Source organism: Lagopus leucura, unplaced genomic scaffold (genome assembly GCF_019238085.1).
Source record: "Lagopus leucura isolate 7727_CA_CO unplaced genomic scaffold, USGS_WTPT01 Super-Scaffold_100159, whole genome shotgun sequence".
NCBI classification, from domain to species: domain Eukaryota; kingdom Metazoa; phylum Chordata; class Aves; order Galliformes; family Phasianidae; genus Lagopus; species Lagopus leucura.
Genome location: NW_024962335.1, coordinates 30,129,591 through 30,147,515, shown reverse-complemented (window position 1 = coordinate 30,147,515; position 17,925 = coordinate 30,129,591). Strand labels below are relative to the sequence as shown.

Genomic DNA, 17,925 nt, shown 5'->3' with positions numbered 1-17,925 from the left:
AACAGTACATGTCACAAACATTTATAACTCAGGTTATATTTTCTTTAATTCTTCCTAGGAATTTTCTTTAATTCTTTCTAGTGAAGTATGTTGGCTTTTCTAGTTGACCTTTCTTTCCTCTAACATCCTGCAGCTGGTCAAGGAAGGTTTAAATTCATTCTATTTCCAGCCTACCCAAGAAGACAAGCTAGCCACTCAATTAAAATGAGGATTATTTTCCTTTCTCACCGAGACCTGACACGGTGGTAGTAAATCAAACTGATCAAACTGACAACCTGTTTTGGCTAACTGATCTTCAAAACTCTTCTTTTCAGACATACTGTAACAGAAAGCATTATAGGTAATGAAGTTAACTAATCCTGGCCTGATGGAAAGAATTAAAAGAATTTTAGAGATCTTGTCTTCTATTATTTTTTTAATTTTTCTTTGAAAGCACAAAAAAAAAAAATCCCCCTTCTATGCAAACAAGTTTGGATCACTCACAGAAGCAATTTGCTTTTCTCTCTAGAGCTCTTACAAAATTTACCAGTTGGCACTTGACTTTACCGGTTCATATAAATTTTCTTTTGTATCAGGTAGGAACAGTCAAAAAAACAAATTGTGTATGCTCCTTGAACTGTGAACCTCAGGAAAATGACTACAAACACATGTGGAAACAGAACAAAGTTTCACGTTTCTAAGATTCAAGAAGAATGTATAGATGTAGTTATGACTGGATAATTCAGAAAGCCGGCTGTTACACTCCACAGTTACAAATGGGAAGAGGAAAAAACACATCCCCCAATAGACTTGTGAAAAGAAACACTGGACAGAGATAACTGTTGAGCAAACCTTCAAGATGTGTTCCAACATACACTTTTTTTTTTTTAAACTAATGAAAAAAAACTTAAGGAAAAGAAATTAACAGTAGAACATGAGTGTTATCAAAGCAATGAAAAACAGATTCTTGCATAGTGATCTGGGGTACTCATTAAAGAAAAATGAAATTTTCAGTTCAATAAAAAAATTGCAAATATGTTTTGGAACACTTCCATTTCTTCCATTTAATTTAAATTATAACAACACTTCATAATTATTAGTTAGCATATTGTACAAGTAATGCTTCTGCCAATTTCTGCAAATTTCAATTTAGATTAAGATGTGAATTCACAGTACAACTGCAATCCTTGAATAGTTCCATATACAAGCACTTGCTCCAGAACAAGAATTCTTTACTTGCTTTTGCTGAATCCACTTCCATGTGGGATAATTCTTAAATAACCCCATGTGCACACAAATCAAGAAGAAACAATTGTTCAAGTCATACGGACTGAGAGGCAGCTCCTTCATGCATGACTTGGAAGTATTTCATTTGATTCTCACCTTAACATTTTTAATCTCAGACTTTTCCTAAATGAGAGATATTCTGCGGTATAACTTTGATTAAAATTAGTAGAAAATGAGATCCCCAATGAAGCTCTAAGAATTAACACAAAGTTAGAAGAAAGAAAGGCAAAGTTTATTGTTAGACATTTGACAGTAACCAACAAATTGCTATGGTTAATCCTGCTGTTGTCAATCCTAGTATTTACTGGCAAAATATATTTATCTTGGGAATTAGTACCTGAAATCTTTTATCTTAAGATGATCTTCATCTTCATTCCTAGAGAAAGCAAGACATAGACTCTTATATTGCACATTTAATATTAGGCATTTCGAGATGTAGGAAATTCTACAAATTCGCTATCATTCCAACAAAACCAAAACCACAAAAATTCCTAATACAAAAATTATCTGCCCTCTATAAATGATGCATACTACAAAATACCAAGGCATAATTTCCAATATTAATACTTATGTAAACGCATTATGGGGATATTTAATGATTATGGGCCTATTTCTATCTGAAAGAAAACAAATAACATTCAAAGTTTAGGCTTGATTTTATGTTAATTTTTCAAGTGTGATTCTCTATTCATATTCTTATATCTAAAATTTTACTGCCAAAAGATTAAAAAACCAACCCTAGGCTAGATAGGTCCTAAAATACAATGCAATTGCTCAAGGACTGAAAAAAAGAAGCAAAACTATTAAGCATTTTCCCATACCACACAGCAATGACTGGAAAGAGTCCATATGAGAAAACTATAAATGAAGGACAATCATAGTGCTAGTATCATGATAAATACTTCAGCAGCACGAAAAAAATAAATGAATCAAGCAAAGACAATAACATTTTTTCTTCTCCAAGATCACTGGAATCCTCACCACCACCTTTAATAATTTCAGAAAATGGCCTAATAGATGTCTTGCCAACTCAGCACGCGCAACTTGGTTCTTGCACAGAGGTTGCTTCCATACTAATGTCGGCAATTATTTTCGTTGAAATAAACTGATAGAAGTATTTTTTAATGTTCATAGCAGTACTTAAGTTTGTGGGTTTTTTTTTCTTTTTTTTTTTTTTTAAATTCAGCAGTGGAGACATTTCACATAGTTCCATTTCAGAGGTGAGGCCTGCAAGCCTTGGGATCATTTTAGAAGACGCGTATGTTGTACCAGGCAGCTTATAAGGACACAGGTGTATCAGTCACAGCTGTTTCTTATGACAAAACAGAAGCAAGAAGCAGAAAGACAGTTGGTGATTAGAGCTTTAGGAAAGAGTTCAAAAGTGGCTTCCACTTATAACCAAGCACTGACCCCAGGAAGAATGAAGCAGCCATAGCCAAATTAACACAAGGCTCATTTCAGCTTTCAACTTTTTTCAGCTTTTCAACTCAGGATTTTACTAGATCTCATGCATCTTCTAGGCAGCCTGATAAACCCAAATGCAGATTTAGACAAGTTAGTAATACCTTTTTTTTCTTTTGTGTTTACATAAACTTTTACCAGGAATGTGCATATACTACGAACCCTGATAATTAATACCTTTTTTGCCTCAGTCTTTGCTAGCAAGGCCAACTGTTCCCAGGGTACCCAGACCCCTGAGTTGGAAAACAGTAACAGAGAGCAAGGTGAAGTGCCTACAATCCTCTAGGAATCTGCAGGTGACCTACTACATCATTTGAACATTTATAACTCTATTGGGCTGGATGGGTTTATCCACAGATACTGACAGAGCTGGCAGAGGTGCTTACCAAGGTACTTTTGACAATTTACCAGCTGTCGCAGCTAATTGAGGAGGTCCCAGTTCACTGGAGGTTAGCAAATGCGACTCCAATCTGCAAGAAGGGCAGGAAAGAGGATCCAGGGGAATTAAGGCCTGTCTGTCTGACCACAGTATCAGGGAAGGGTATAGAGCAGATCACCTTGAACATCATCTCAAAGCATATGTGGAAAATCAAGTGATCAGATACAGCCTGCACAAGTTTTGGAAAGATGGGCCCTATCTGACTAACCTGATCTCCTTGTAGGACAAGATGACCTGTTGAGTAGATAAAGACGACCGCGGACGTTGTTTACCTGGATCTTAGTAAAGCATTTGATGTTGCTTCTCAAGGTATTCCCCATGAAAGAAAGTCTGCTGGTAGTCTGGACAAGTGTACAGTTTGCTGGGTGAAGAGAAGTGGCTGGATGATTGGGTTTAAAGAATCCTAGCAGGCAATGTTCAATCCAACAGGTGGCTCAGTACTGGGGCCAGTTTGGTTTAACATGAGGAATGGATAACAGAACTGGAGCTATTTAATCTGGCCTGAAGAAGAGGAGGCTGAGGGGAGACCTCATTGCTCTCTAAAGAGCATCCTCACCTGATAGATGAAAAACTTAATATGAGCCAACAGTGTGCTCTTGTGGCTTGGAGGGCAAATGGTATCCTGGGGCCCATCAAAACAGGGGTGACCAGCAGGGAGAGGGAGGTGATTGGCCCCCTCTACTCTGCTCTTGTTGGGCCCCATCTGGAATACTGCGTCCAAGTGCGCAGCCCGCAGTACAAAAAAGACAGGGAGCTGTTGGAGAGGGTCCAGAGGAGAGCCACCAACATGATCAGAGGGCTGGAGCACCTCCACTACGAAGACAGGCTCAGGGAGCTGGGCTTGTTCAGCCTGGAGAAAAGAAGGCTGTGGGGTGACCTCATTGCAGCCTTTCAGTACCTAAAGGGAGCCTACAAACAGGAGGGGAGTCAGCTCTTGGAAAGGGTAGATAATGGCAGGACAAGGGGAAATGGTTTGAAGTGGAGGGAGGGAAGATTTAGGTTGGATGTCAGGGGGAAGCTCTTCATTATGAGAGTGGTGAGGTGCTGGGACAGGCTGCCCAGAGAGGCTGTGGATGCCCCGTCCCTGGAGGTGTTCAAGGCCAGGTTGGATGGGGCCCTGGGCAGCCTGGTCTGGTATTAAACAGGGAGGTTGGTGGCCCTGCATGTGGCGGGGGGTTGGAGATTCATGATCCTTGAGGTCCCTTCCAACCCTGGCCATTCTGTGATTTCTGTGAAGGAAGGATGCAATCAGGAGGGTGTCAGTCTCTTTCCCCAGATGCCAAGTGATAAGATGCAAGTTGCATCAGGGAAAGTTTTGATTGCATCTGAGGAAGAATTTCTTCACAGAAAGAGTTCATCATACATTGGAACGGCCTGACCAGGGAAGTGGAGTCGCCATTCCTGGAGGTATTTAAGAGATATGAGGATGTGGCACTGCTCTGTACAAGTACCCCAAAGGAACGTGTGGCAAGGTGGGAGTTGGCCTCCTTTCCCAGGTAACAGCTATAGGACAAAAGGGAATGGACTCAAGTTGCACTAGGGGAGAGACAGTAAGAAAAAATTCTCTAGAAGAGTGGTCAGGTGCTCCAGAAAGTAGTTGAGTCACCACCCCGGAGGTGTTTGAGAAACATCTAGATGTGATAGTAAGGAACATGGTTTAGCGAGCAACACTGGTGGTAGGTGAATGGTTAGTCTAGATGATCTTAGAGGTCTTTTCCAACCTTAGCAAATCTGTGATTCTCAGGAACATGAATTAGTGAAGGAACTCAGCAGGGTGGTTGGATAATCTATATAATAATTGTGGTTAATAATAACCACCCCTATGTTTAGGGTTATATAATAAATGGTGGCTAATAATGGTGCTTGGACTTGATGTACTTGAAGGTCTCTTCCAATCTCAACGACTCAGCACGCTACCTTGTCTGACCAGAAGGGGTGAAGAGATAAAGCGGATCTAGACATCCCAAAGTGCAGTGTGGAGCCTCTTGATTACATCTCCTCCTCCCTCAGGACCTTCACTTAGGGAAGGATCTAGAGCAAGTCTGCTCCTCAAGCAGTCACAGTTTCCAATGGTTTCATACAGCCTCTGTCCCAACAGCTGTGCTGTTACTGTTTAAAATAGCTAGATTAAGTCTACCTTGAAAACAGAACGACAGTCTGCTTCATAACTCAAAGGTAGATACATTCAATTTAGCAAGAACAAGAGTTGTATTATTCAGAAAGAGTTAAAGAATACCACCTTTTCTTCTACTTTCCCCTTCATTAAACATACATCTATATTTCTTCTAAAAGAAAAGCAGGGATATTAAACAAAACAGGATTACCTTTGCATCTTTCCATAATAAGAACAATGGAAAAATCCACAAAGAAATGAATAATATTTAGGAAAAGATTTTAATGCTACCCACTAAGCCACACACCAAACACTACCTAGAAAGATAAAAGAGAATAGTGAATAGCTACATACAAATATTTATCTACATAAGGTAGTGAGGTGCAGAGAAAGAAAGCACAGCAAGATAATCATGTAATTAATAACTGTCCTATAATATAAACACACACCAAAAGCTTGTTTTTTTGTTTTGTTTTCTAAGATTGGTACAGCTAATCTTAACTTTAGCTTGTCACTTTGTAATAATAATATTTTAACATTGCAGTAGTTATGTTTTAAAAAGCAGGTTGACAAGGTTGGGGAAAAAATGAAAAAAAATGTTTAAATGCATCATTCCTGAAGAGTACGAGACATTCCCTTCACCTCTTCAGTCTTTTCATATGTTATTCTTCTTTCTTTCCTATTCTTAATTTCAACACAAATAGGTCTGGTAAGATTATGAGCAAGTCGTAACATCTTCTCTGAAAGAAACAATAGAAAACTAACAATGGATGGATCTATCCACCCCACTAATTAGATACACGTTAATTAGCTTCACTTTTTGCTCTACAAACACGTCCTTAGACAAACACTCCTTAAGGCGAACCACGCACTTTAGCTATCCAAATAGAAGACTGTGACATGCTTACAACACTGAAAATAGAAACGGGTTCATTTATAACAAGTACCTTTTCTGAGGATCCCCATCAACTTCAACTGTATCCCTGTAGAAACAGGTAATGAAGTAAGCAGAATGTACACTTCGAAGCAGAAAAAGATGACACAATATCCCCACTAGAAAAAGCTGTTGCAGAAAAAGTTCAGCAGAAACCCCACTTGACAAGTTATTCTCAGCAAGAACATTCATTTTTAGAAACTATGAATTCTTATAAACTATAAGTTTATCAACTGAATATTTCAACTGGATGTGATTTTTATTTTTTTTTTTTAGACAGAAGTTTCACTAAATCAGAGACAGACCCAAACTTCAAGGAAATAGCATTGATGAAGCAGCATTCTCATTAAATAGGTAAAATCAATTGATGCTTCCGAGAAACATTTTTTTTCTAGAAGTTATTGTCCTTCTGAAGTGTTCAGAGATCTAGAAGATAGACTTGAAGCTGTGAGTTGACAATTACATCAACATCTACAGTATGGCTATGTTCTGTGGATCAGTGTACTACACACAGAAAAAGATAACTGCTTTAAAAATCACAAATGGATGTAAATTTCTTAGACACACACACACACACACACTTTTTTTTTAAAGGTGGATTTTCCACATAGTTTGGAGATGCCTGCCATACAGAATATCTGCATGCTGACTTGCATCCTGATTTCTGGCTGAGAAATATAAATTAGATTTATTAGAATTAATTCTTCCAAATTTACAGGAAAATACGTATTTGGTTAACTTGCAGTTACAGAGTAAGAGAAAATAGTTGACTGTATCATCTCTGCAATAAAGTATGACCTGCTTAAAAAGACTGAGCTCTACTGCAGGAGAGTACTCGTTTTTAGGTCACAGTTCCTTCTGGATATTTAAATGGCTGCCCTGGTCACTGAAGAAGCAGTTCTGATTCTACATCAAAGACTTTAGAGATGAAATTCTAGCACTTCAAGCAATTCAGTAATTTGTTGCAAATAGAACTTGCCTTTACATGCAGGGAAAGAAAAGAGAGGCAGGACTCACATTTTATCATGAGACAAATGCCCCAAAAATTTCACTTACACCTACATCATAATCCTACCCCTACCCCTTGGATAGAAGGATTCTTTTTTCTAGTTTCAAGTGCTCCAAAGAGTAAAAGAGCACATACAGAAGAAAGTAAAATAAATAACTGTAATATATAAAGGAAAGAGGATTCAAAAGTTACAACATAGAAATAATACACAAACAACTCAGATTTTTGTAGAAACAAACAGAAATAATTTGCTTACTGGTTATCAGAATCACTTCCTTTGCGCTTCCTTGGAATCTCAACCACAGAATTGTTGAAAGAAGTGGTAGCAGGCTTAGTTATTGGATTCATGAGGCCAGGGACTCCAGAAGCAATGCACGAGTTTCCATCTACTGGGAAATTATCTGTGAATGAGAAAAAAAATAAGCCCAGTGTACAATAAGAACATCATGCAGCCATTCTGGTTTTCATCTGGAAAAAAAAAAAAACCTGCATGGGTGCCCTTCACACCTAAGATACAAAGCCCACAGAAGTTGCACAGCAAATACCTATGTACATAAAAAACACAGTCTTTGCACACTCATATCAAGCTCTCATCAACTCATTCAGCTCACCAATGCAATATAAAATACACTTCACTTTCTCTTCACTCAGTCCTAGCAGATTATGATTAAATCTCCCAGCACCTTCAGAATCCTGCTGTAAAGTCACACGATGTAGCCTCAGCTAGCTGATCAAAATACTAACTCTAGATTCAAATTAAAAAATATATAACATGAACTAAGTTTTTTAAACAAACTGAACATCCAGAAAAAAATGTGTCATAGTTCTGACATAAATCTATGATTACTCGTAACATCAGCCATGTTAGTCAAGACGGCCTTAAAAACTTGTCAAGTTCTGCCTCGGAGTTCCTTTTGAACTCTTTCTCTCAAGGCAAACTACTTTGTTTCTGGGTTGGACAAAAAAGAAGTCACAAGCCAAAATAACCCCAGCAACTATTTGGGAAGAAAAATACTCTCAAGGAATCTAAGTAGTAACCTTTTTTTCCTGTCTCAGTGTAAAACCATCACAAAGAACTACTCAGCTTAAAGAAACAGGACTGACCCTGTTTGAGCAAATATAGGCACTCCCATACACTTCCTGAGCTAGCAGGGAAAGTATCCAAAGACATACAGAAAGGGTTTTTACAGAAAGGGTTGTGAAGCAGTGGAATAGGCTCCCCGGGGATGTGGTTGAGTCACCATCCCTGAATGTGTTTAAAAACCTTTTGGATGTGGTGCTCAGGGACATGATTTAGCATAGGGTTGTTAGAGTTAGGGTAGTAGGGCTAGGTTGTGGTTGGACTTTAAGGTCTTTTCCAACCTGAGCAGTTCTATGATTATGGCATACATCTCAGAACACCAAAGGATTAATTCCACGAAGCAGCAGAAGATGGATTAACAAAGGTCACTTAAGGAAGTGCGCATCTCCTACTTTAGCTGCAGGCAAAAACCAAGAAGGCTCTTTGAAAACCCAGCAGGAAGGAAAACGGAATATTACAGAGAGCTTTATTTCATTATATCACTATTTTTTTGTAACTGTGCTGCCTTTAAATGACGGATCAAAATCTGTAAAAAGAATGACACGCGGTTATGCTTTTTTCCTCTTAGGCGTAAGCACATCTTACACCAGGAAAATGAACTTCTAGGTTCTCATTTTCTGTAGGAATATTACTTTGCAGAGTTCAGTCAAATAAGGCTAATACTTGAACAGCATCGTCTGGTCTGCCACTAATCCTCTTTCTACCAAGTCAGACTACACAGAGTCAGCCCCTGTTTTATTGTAGAAATCTCTTTAACTCGTTAAGCCACAGTGGAAGTTCCAAAGCAAATGAGGTAAAAACGCAAGGAATAACAAAACATTTGTCAAATAAGTAACAGCTTCTGGGCATCTGCAACAGAAACACAGCTATTTCAGATACACAACTTAGGCCAATTAAGGTTATTAAAATGATTTTTAAAGAAATTACATCATGTATATGAGGGCACAAACGGCAAATGTTTCAAATATCTTTCTCATTCATTATCACTCTATAATAGTCTCATCTGATATTTCTATCACAAATTCTTGCAATTATAAAAACAAATAAAAACTCCAACAATTCCAAAGGAACTTCTTTTTGTGAAGAGTAGTTCTAGTTCACTTATCAAACACCAGTATATAATATCACTATGGCACATTTGTGAAACACAACCATACTTTTACACATTCAGCAAAGAGTACTTACTAAATAGAAATCTAAATGTACCGAAGGCAAGAATGCTTTCAACACAACAGATCCTTTCAGCCTTCAATAAAGCAGGACAGAACAGACCCACTGACCTAAATACTCCTTTGCACACAGATGGCCGGCCTGCTTTCTAAACCACTTCCCTTAAAGAAACAAAATGGATTCAAACGATGTATCATTTACAGCCTTTCCAACTATATGTCATTTTATCACAATAACTAACATTTTTCCTGGCATTCTGGCAATAAATTCTGAATACCTGCACCTACTTCCTCTGTGTTTTCCAATGCAGTCCTTTTTTTCTTAACTAAGAAAAATTTAAGTGTTTAATCATCAGCAACAATGACCCACTGAGAACTTGACTATCAAAGTGTGTAGGTGACAGATTGAATCCTTGACCGATATCACTGTGACACCTTAAACTAAATACCATCTAAAGTGCCATCTAACTTTAACTTAAGGAAGACAAGAATCTGTATTGATTTCTGCCATGTAGAGCAAGCAGCATATATTCTTTACCTGCATTTGCTAAGAGTCTCAACAAATAAATAGGAAAAAAATCCAAAATTTTAGAACTACCAAACTTAGTATAGAAGTAATTATTCTGAATTCAGTTCTGAATTCAAGAGACAAGAGCGAGCATTTTTCATACCTACTACTCACTGAACAAGCAGCAGATGAAGCAGTTGATAAAGCAAGGTCAGCTTTGAGAAGTCAGCAAGAGTGCTTTAAAATAACCCCTTGGGGCTTTCTGCAATAGCTCTGACTATGGACTAGGTGATTCCAAGCTGCTCGCCCTCTCCCTGAAGAATAACTTAATCTCCTGCCCTCTGCAATGAAAGATTCCTTCATTTCTCTGCTTATAGCACTTTAGAAGAGATGGATAAAGTGTTCAGAAATCATTTGGGTCAGAAAGAGCATGACCTAGAATGTAGTCCAATAACAAGGAACTGCTTCTACAACAGGAGATTCTCAGCTACATTCCTACCATTCATTAACAGTAAAATCAAACATCCCTAAGAAAATATGAAGCAAAACTAAACATTTTCCAGTTTCATAGCACTCTTGCTTCAAGAACAATAATATCCAAGTTTATTTTCTCGGGCGACTGAAATAACTAAAATCATTAGCCTGTTTCTAAACTACTAATATAATTCAACTAGAGACATTTTGTTTTTCCAGTCCAAAAGCTATTACTTACAGACACCTGGTTTGTAAGTCTAACAAAATTCAAACCTGAATGACACTATTCACTAATACTACTATTTATTTTGCAGTTTTATTAAGGCCTTTGTACACAGATAATTTAAGTTTTAAAGTTAGGTGAATAGTTCCTTGAAAACATATGCCCATATATGATTCCTGTTTAGTTCTCAATATGAACCCCATATATACCTATCAACACAAAACTACTGTCTAGGGCTGGGATACGAAGTAAGGATCACCTACATGTAACACTACACTCCTGTGTTCAACAGTAGTTCTGTGCAGATCACATGCAATGCATCAAAATATAAGGCTTGGGAGATCTAGATTTTTCTAATTACTGACAATATTTTCTAAATACATGCCACGTTTCTGAAATTTTCACTAATAACAGGTCTGAGGTTTTCATAGAACCATATTGCGGTTCTGTGAGGGACCTCAAGTATCACCAAGTTCCTGCCCCTCTGTCATGAGCGGGGTTGCCAACCACTAAATCCTGCACTAGATCATTCTGCCCAGGGCCCCATCCAGCCTGGCCTTGAACACTTCCAGGGATGAGACATCCACAACTTCTCCGGGCAGCCAGTTCCAGTGCCTTACCACCCTCCTAGCGAGAAATTTCCCCTGAGGTCAAATCTAAATCTCCTCTCTTTTAGCATAGACACATCCACCCTTGTCCTATCACAATCCACCCTCGTGTTGGTTTGGTTTTTTTGTTTAATTTCCTGCCTGTTTCTAAGCTCCCTTCAAGTCCAGCTCCCTCAGCCTTTCATTCTAGGAGAAGTGCTCCAGCCCCCGATCATCTTTGTGGCCTCCTGTGGCCCTGTTCCAACTGCTCCATGCCTTTCATGTGCTGAGGGCCTCAGACTTCCATAGGGCCCCCCAAGAGCAGAGTAGAGAGAGACAATCCCCTTTATCTCCCTGCTCGCCACATCTCTTTGACACAGCCCAGGATACTGTTGTCCTTCCAGGCTGCAAGTGCCCACTGCAGGCTCTCATTATGTTTTTCATCTACCAGGCCTCCTAAGACCTTTTCCGCAGGGCTACTCTCAAGGAGTTCTTATCCCAGTCAGCACACATATTTGTGATCAACCAAAGTGTAACACCCCGCACGCTGAACCTCATAAAGTTTACATGGGTCCACTTTTCAAGCCAGCACAAGACCCTCTGGGTGACATCCTTTCCTTCTGCTGTAACAACTGCAACACAGAGCTTGGTGTAATCAGCAGATTTGCAGAGGGTGTGCTCAACCCCATCATCTACGTCACTGATAAAGATGTACCAGTCACTAGACAGAACCCTGGAGGTCACCACTCATCATCAGCCTCCACCTGGACATAGAGCCATTGACAACTACCCTCTGGTTGCAATCTTCCTCCCAGTATTTACCAAATAGTTCACCCTTCAAACTCATCTCTCCAATTTAGAGATGAGGCTGTGGTGTGGGACCATGTCAAAGGCCTTGCGCAAGTCCAGGTAGACAGCATCAGTTGCCCTTCCTTTGTCCACCGATGTTGTCAGTTCCTAAACAAAGACAGTCTATCAGAAAAGAGTTAAGGCCAAACTCCATCAGCCATAAACGGTGAGATTCATCTGAGCAAATAATCATGTCCACACATGAACTAGCCATTCTAGCTTCTCTTGGAGAGTAGAAGACATTTCTAGGGTGATTCATCTCAACTTAAAATAGACTCCTACAATCAGTTTGATGAAGTACATTTCTAGGGTGATTCATCTCAATCTAAAATAAATTTGCACGCTTAGATGAAGCGCAGTCCAAGAGTGCCTATCTCCTTCCCTTCAGTAATTACTCAAAGAAGAAAGTAACTAGCTGAGATGCCAATGTCTACACTCTAGATACCTAAAGGTAAGTGAGATGAGTCCCACCCAAGGTAGCTATAAAATTATCATACAATTGTTACAATGCAGCAGCCACAGACCGCTGCTGTTTGCCTCACATACATTGAGGTTTAAATTCAAAACAGCCTTTCAAAAATCACTGCCTTTATCACACATCACTACTCCATGGCCTACTCATCCCCCCCCAGTGAAAGTTTAGCTTTTGGCTAAACATATATTTAACTCCTCACAGGTTTTCCTGAAACACTGAGTGATATTAATACATCAATAAAAAAGCCATCAGCTCTCATTTAGACAGTTTGTTTGTTTAAAAAAAAAAAAAAAAGAACATCTAAATCCATCTACCAGAATATTGCAGCAAAACATATTCATTGATATTTTCCAATCACCTCAGCAAACAACAAAACAGAAGAACCCAAACAGCTACGGGTGGCACACTATGTTTTCTGAGGATAAATGTACACCACAGACTTTGAGAATTACTCTGCAGCTGCTTAAGTTGTCAATGTGGTAACACTAACACAAATCTTTCTAAGAATAAGAATGCATTTACAATCCAACTTCCCATTCTGAAACACTTCCTGGCAGAAGATGAAAGAAGCTCCTTTGAATTGAAGTTTCTAAGACCACAGATACATTTTTCCAATCTTTTGAAAAACATTCTATAACACGCTTTAAATAATCAAACTATTAAAGTGTGTATTTTGCAAATGTATGTTTCCTTGGCATGCACAAAAACCATTTGCAAGAAATTCAAGCTTTGGCAAGTTTAAAGAACTCAAAATTGTGCTGAAAGTGGGTGCAGTTACAACGATACATAAGCGGTCCTTCCTCTGACTACGTAAATGACTTACTGAAATTGAAATCCATCCACAGGAGTTATTAGGCTGTATCTATGTTAGTAAAAGCTGTAGTACAACAGGTTAATAGACAGAAGCAGGTGATTGCAGCAGAAGTCCCTGTTTCTAGTTTTAAAGTAGTCCAATGAGCTTATGTTAAAGTCCATTGTCTGGTTCAGTGAAGAAAAATCCTTACCATCCACGTGTTCTAAAGCTGTCTGAGAACCAACCCTTGGCTTAAGTTTGGAGCCGGAGAACATTTGGGCTGGAGTAACACTCACCTTCCTACAATAAAGTTCTAGTTCAATTTTTTCTGAAAAGAGTTCAACCCATCTATAGCAAAAATGCACTGCAAACCAAACCAGCGAGCATGGAACAAGGATGGTTGATCACATCAAAATAATGCTGCTGCTTTGAATCAGAATGCTAACACACACACAGCCTCTGAGTACTTACTTGATGCAAGGGTCTCAGCCTGAAGCCCTCATGAATGCAATCACACAGACAAGCAGGGGTATTCTGTCTCCTGCCCCCATCATCCCCAATATCTAAATATATAAGCAATCTAATCTAATAATTTCCAAATCAGAGAGATGTGGATTTGATGGGTGGACCATCCAGAGGATAAGGAATTGGTTGAAAGGCTGCAAAGGGTGGTGATCTGTTCCGTGTCCAGGTGGAGGCTGGTAATGAGCAGCAACCCCCAGGGGTCTGTCTTGGGACCAGTGCTCTTCAACATCTTTATCACTGACATCAATGACGGAATCCGGTGCACCCTCAGCAAGTTTGCTGATGACACCAAGCTCAGCGGTGCGGTCGACACAGTGGAAGGAAGGGATGCCATTCAGAGGGACCTTAGCAGGCTGGAAGGGTGGGCCTGGGTGAACCTAATGAGGTTCAACACAGCAAAGTGCACAGTTTTTGCACTTGGGCCAAAGGAATCCCAGGCATCCTTACATACTGGAAGGAGCAGTCCTTGAGAGCAGCCCTGCAGATAAGGATCTGGGGGTCCTGGTGGATGAAAAACATAACATGAGCCAGCAGTGTGCTCTTGCAGCTCAGAAAGCAAAAGGCATCCTGGGCTCCATCAGAAGAGGGGTGACCAGCAGGGAGAGGGAGGTGATTGGCCCCCTCTACTCTGCTCTTGTGAGACCCCATCTGGAGAACTGCATCCAAGTGCGCAGCCCGCAGTACAAAAAAGACAGGGAGCTGTTGGAGAGGGTCCAGAGGAGAGCCACCAACATGATCAGAGGGCTGGAGCACCTCCACTACGAAGACAGGCTCAGGGAGCTGGGCTTGTTCAGCCTGGAGAAAAGAAGGCTGTGGGGTGACCTCATTGCAGCTTTCAGTACCTAAAGGGAGCCTACAAACAGGAGGGGAGTCAGCTCTTGGAAAGGGTAGATAACAGCAGGACAAGGGGAAATGGTTTGAAGTGGAGGGAGGGAAGATTTAGGTTGGATGTCAGGGGGAAGCTCTTTATTATGAGAGTGGTGAGGTGCTGGAACAGGCTGCCCAGAGAGGTTGTGGATGCCCTGTCCCTGGAGGTGTTCAAGGCCAGGTTGGGTGGGGTCCTGGGCAGCCTGGTCTAGTATTAAACAGGGAGGTTGGTGGCCCTGCATGTGGCAGGGGGGTTGGAGCTTGGTGATCCTTGAGGTCCCTTCCAACCTGGGCCGTTCTGTGATTCTATGATAATCTAGATTTTCTCAACCAGGTTATAACTCAAGGCACACAAGTTTTGTAACACTTGACACACTCAAACTTTTTATTTGAAGATGTCAGCTGTCTCTGACTACTTAAGCAATTAGGGATATCTACCTGTACCTATACATAAGCACACTCACACAAGACAGCTGATGATTCAAATAATTTCCAAAAGCTTAACATCACGTAAATTGATTTATTTTACCACAGAATTGTTTTTCTAAAATTATTCTAATGAATTCCTACTGCATGTTTTCATTAAAGAATGAAAAAACTATACCAATATCCTATATACATACCGTACTGTATGAGAAAAAGTTTATAGGTTCATGCATCATCAGACAGGTCCTCAGGTCTAAATACGTGTAAAACAACCAACCATACTTTCTAAATAGGAGTGAGAGTTGCATTACATATTCCTGCTTTTAAAGCTTTATAACAAGTCAATGAAAACCATATTCAGACTATTTAAAGCAAGTTTATCATCCGGACCACAGCCCACTGAGTACACACAGTTAAAGCTGGGGCAACCATTTTCATCTGGGTCAAGCTGTGAAAACAGTAGAAATGTGCTGCATAAAACATATGTGTTTTTTTTGTTTTTTTTTTTTTTTTTTTGTTTTTTTTTTTTTTTTACATTGCATTTTATAAGCATAAAGCCATCTTAAGCACAATACTAAATAGAGAATTAACTCTTCTAGGTTAGCTTAAGGACACTGGATTGGTTTTTAATGCCACAAGTAGATTAAAAGAAAAATTTTAATATCCTATATTACAGAAATGTAAACCAAATATTAATATGGGCCATTGATAATTTTCTGTATCTATTTTTAACATTCAGAAGAAAATAATCAGGAATCATAACTTACTAATTAAATAATACTTTCACTTAATAGACCTTAAAACACTAATTATTTGCTTAAACCTATTAGTGTATTAAAAAGCAAGACTATAACTAATGTAAAGATACCCAAAGCCCTTGGAAGATTACCCTGCTTTCCTCATCACTTCCAGGCTCAAATCAGGTCACTGACAGAAACTGAGAGTCTCATATATCTCAATTTATTACTGGAGGAGAGAGGGAGGAGAACACTGAAAAACAAACAAACAAAAAAAGCTCTCACCAGTAACTCTCCAATCACATACTGCTAAAGGAATAGAAGATAGCTTCTATCTTAATTAAAACACTGGCTTCGTAAGTCCGCAGCACAACTTCCATGGTTTAAACAAGCCCTGGGGAAGGAGTTTTCAGAGCACCTCCAGTCACCCACAAGGATATTTTTCTTACAGTGAAGACGATTCTTAGCTGATACAAACTGCCCAGTTTAGAGTTGGTTTTTAATAACGTCCAGGTGTACTAACAACAACGTGCACCTCAAGGGAAAAAAAATCCACAGCTAATATCAGCGTGGATCTATTCCATGCTAATGAAGATAATTTTATCTTTAAAATAAAATTAATCAAGACTCCATCTCTTCAAAATCTGTTAGAAGAACAGCTATAAACATTCGATTAACAAAAGAAACCACGTAGTAGGGTTTCCTCCACTCCAATACGGAAAAGCCTACGGTTCACCGCTTTCCCACTTAATGCAAACGTCTGCACCGAGCTTTATTATTATTATTTCCTCCCCTTACGGTACGCGCATCATAAAGAATTACACCACTACTTCACCAACCAAGCACACACAGACAGAAAAATGCCTCTTTTTCGCCTCCCCCCGGACAGCCAGCATCCCCGTAAACGTTAAAACACACAGAACCCAACCCAAAGCACATTAAAACGGCGGCAAGTAGACCTCAAGAACCGGCACTAACTGAGCAGAACTGCAGCGGCGACTTCTGCCTTTCAGAGCCCCGAGCACAACGCTTCTTTCGGGCTCAGCCTTCCGCCTAGAGGAAGCGAGGCACCGAGCAGGAGGAAAAGGGCAGCTGTTGCTGCTCTGCTTTACAGCCGCCCGCGTTACAGCAACTTGCTGGAGCACACAGCAGCCAACATCGCTACGTTTAAATCACATTAGCCGCAAAAAAAAAAAGAAGAAAAAATAAAAAAAGGAATATTAAGAGTACAGCTAATCGCGAGACGGGAACAAAATGCCACGAACTAAGCCGAACGTAGAAACACGTCCAGCCCGAACCCCATCCGTGCGCTGCCACATCCGCAGCGTGACAGCGGAGCGCACCCACCTCCAGCGGTTCGCCGCTCCTCCTCGGCCCCTTCGGCGCTCCCCGCTCCTGCCTCGGCCATGGCGGGCGGCCCAAGCCCCGCTCCACAGCGCCCCCGGCCCCGGCGGCATGCGGGAGGTGAACTAAGGTGAGAAGGAACGGCCCGTCCTGCTGGCCCGGGGGCGGGCACTCGGGCGCCCAGCCGGACCCCCCTCCCCCGCCTCCTTGGCGCCTCCTCAGCAGCGCCGGCACCGCCACCGTCCTTCTCCCTCCCAGCCCGCCCGGCGCCTCGCGTCTCGCGAGAGTTGGGGCCGCGCGCGGGTGGGGTGAGGTCGGTCTCCGCCGGCCGCCGGGGTGAGGTGAGGGGGTGGTTGGCCTCTCGGCTGCCGTGTCGGCAGGCAGGCAGGCAGGAGCGGGGAGCGAGTGGCTGAAAGCCAGGATTCCCCGAGTTGCTGAGGCTGTAACTATGTTCTAGGCTGGTATCAGGTGTGCGCTTTCCATAGTATAATTAAGGTCGGTAGAGAACTAAAAGACCGTACCTATCATACTATGGCCACTGAACCACGTCCCTCAGCGCCCTGTTTGCGCGTCCACCGCTTCCCTTTGAAGTGAGTTAACCCGTAATCCTCGTTGAGTTTTGGCTCACATCCCGAAGTGGTATCG

At 40.8% G+C, this 17,925-nt stretch overlaps 1 protein-coding gene across 4 annotated transcripts in view; it reads right to left on the bottom strand.

Moving 5' to 3' along the window:
• ARNTL2 (aryl hydrocarbon receptor nuclear translocator like 2) overlaps nucleotides 1-17,446 on the bottom strand; it is a 38,193-nt gene extending 20,747 nt beyond the window's left edge. The window contains exons 1-4 of one of the 4 annotated variants that reach the window (XM_042889700.1): nucleotides 17,284-17,446; nucleotides 7,479-7,623; nucleotides 6,227-6,262; nucleotides 1,604-1,642 (exon numbers count right to left, since the gene is read on the bottom strand). In XM_042889700.1, the coding sequence (XP_042745634.1) occupies nucleotides 1,604-1,642; nucleotides 6,227-6,262; nucleotides 7,479-7,623; nucleotides 17,284-17,344 (281 nt within the window). In that variant the 5' untranslated portion in view covers nucleotides 17,345-17,446. The remainder of the gene's footprint in view (nucleotides 1-1,603; nucleotides 1,643-6,226; nucleotides 6,263-7,478; nucleotides 7,624-17,283) is intronic. The other 3 variants (XM_042889701.1, XM_042889699.1, XM_042889698.1) reach the window with 3 other exon arrangements.
• Nucleotides 17,447-17,925: the final 479 nt, after the last annotated feature.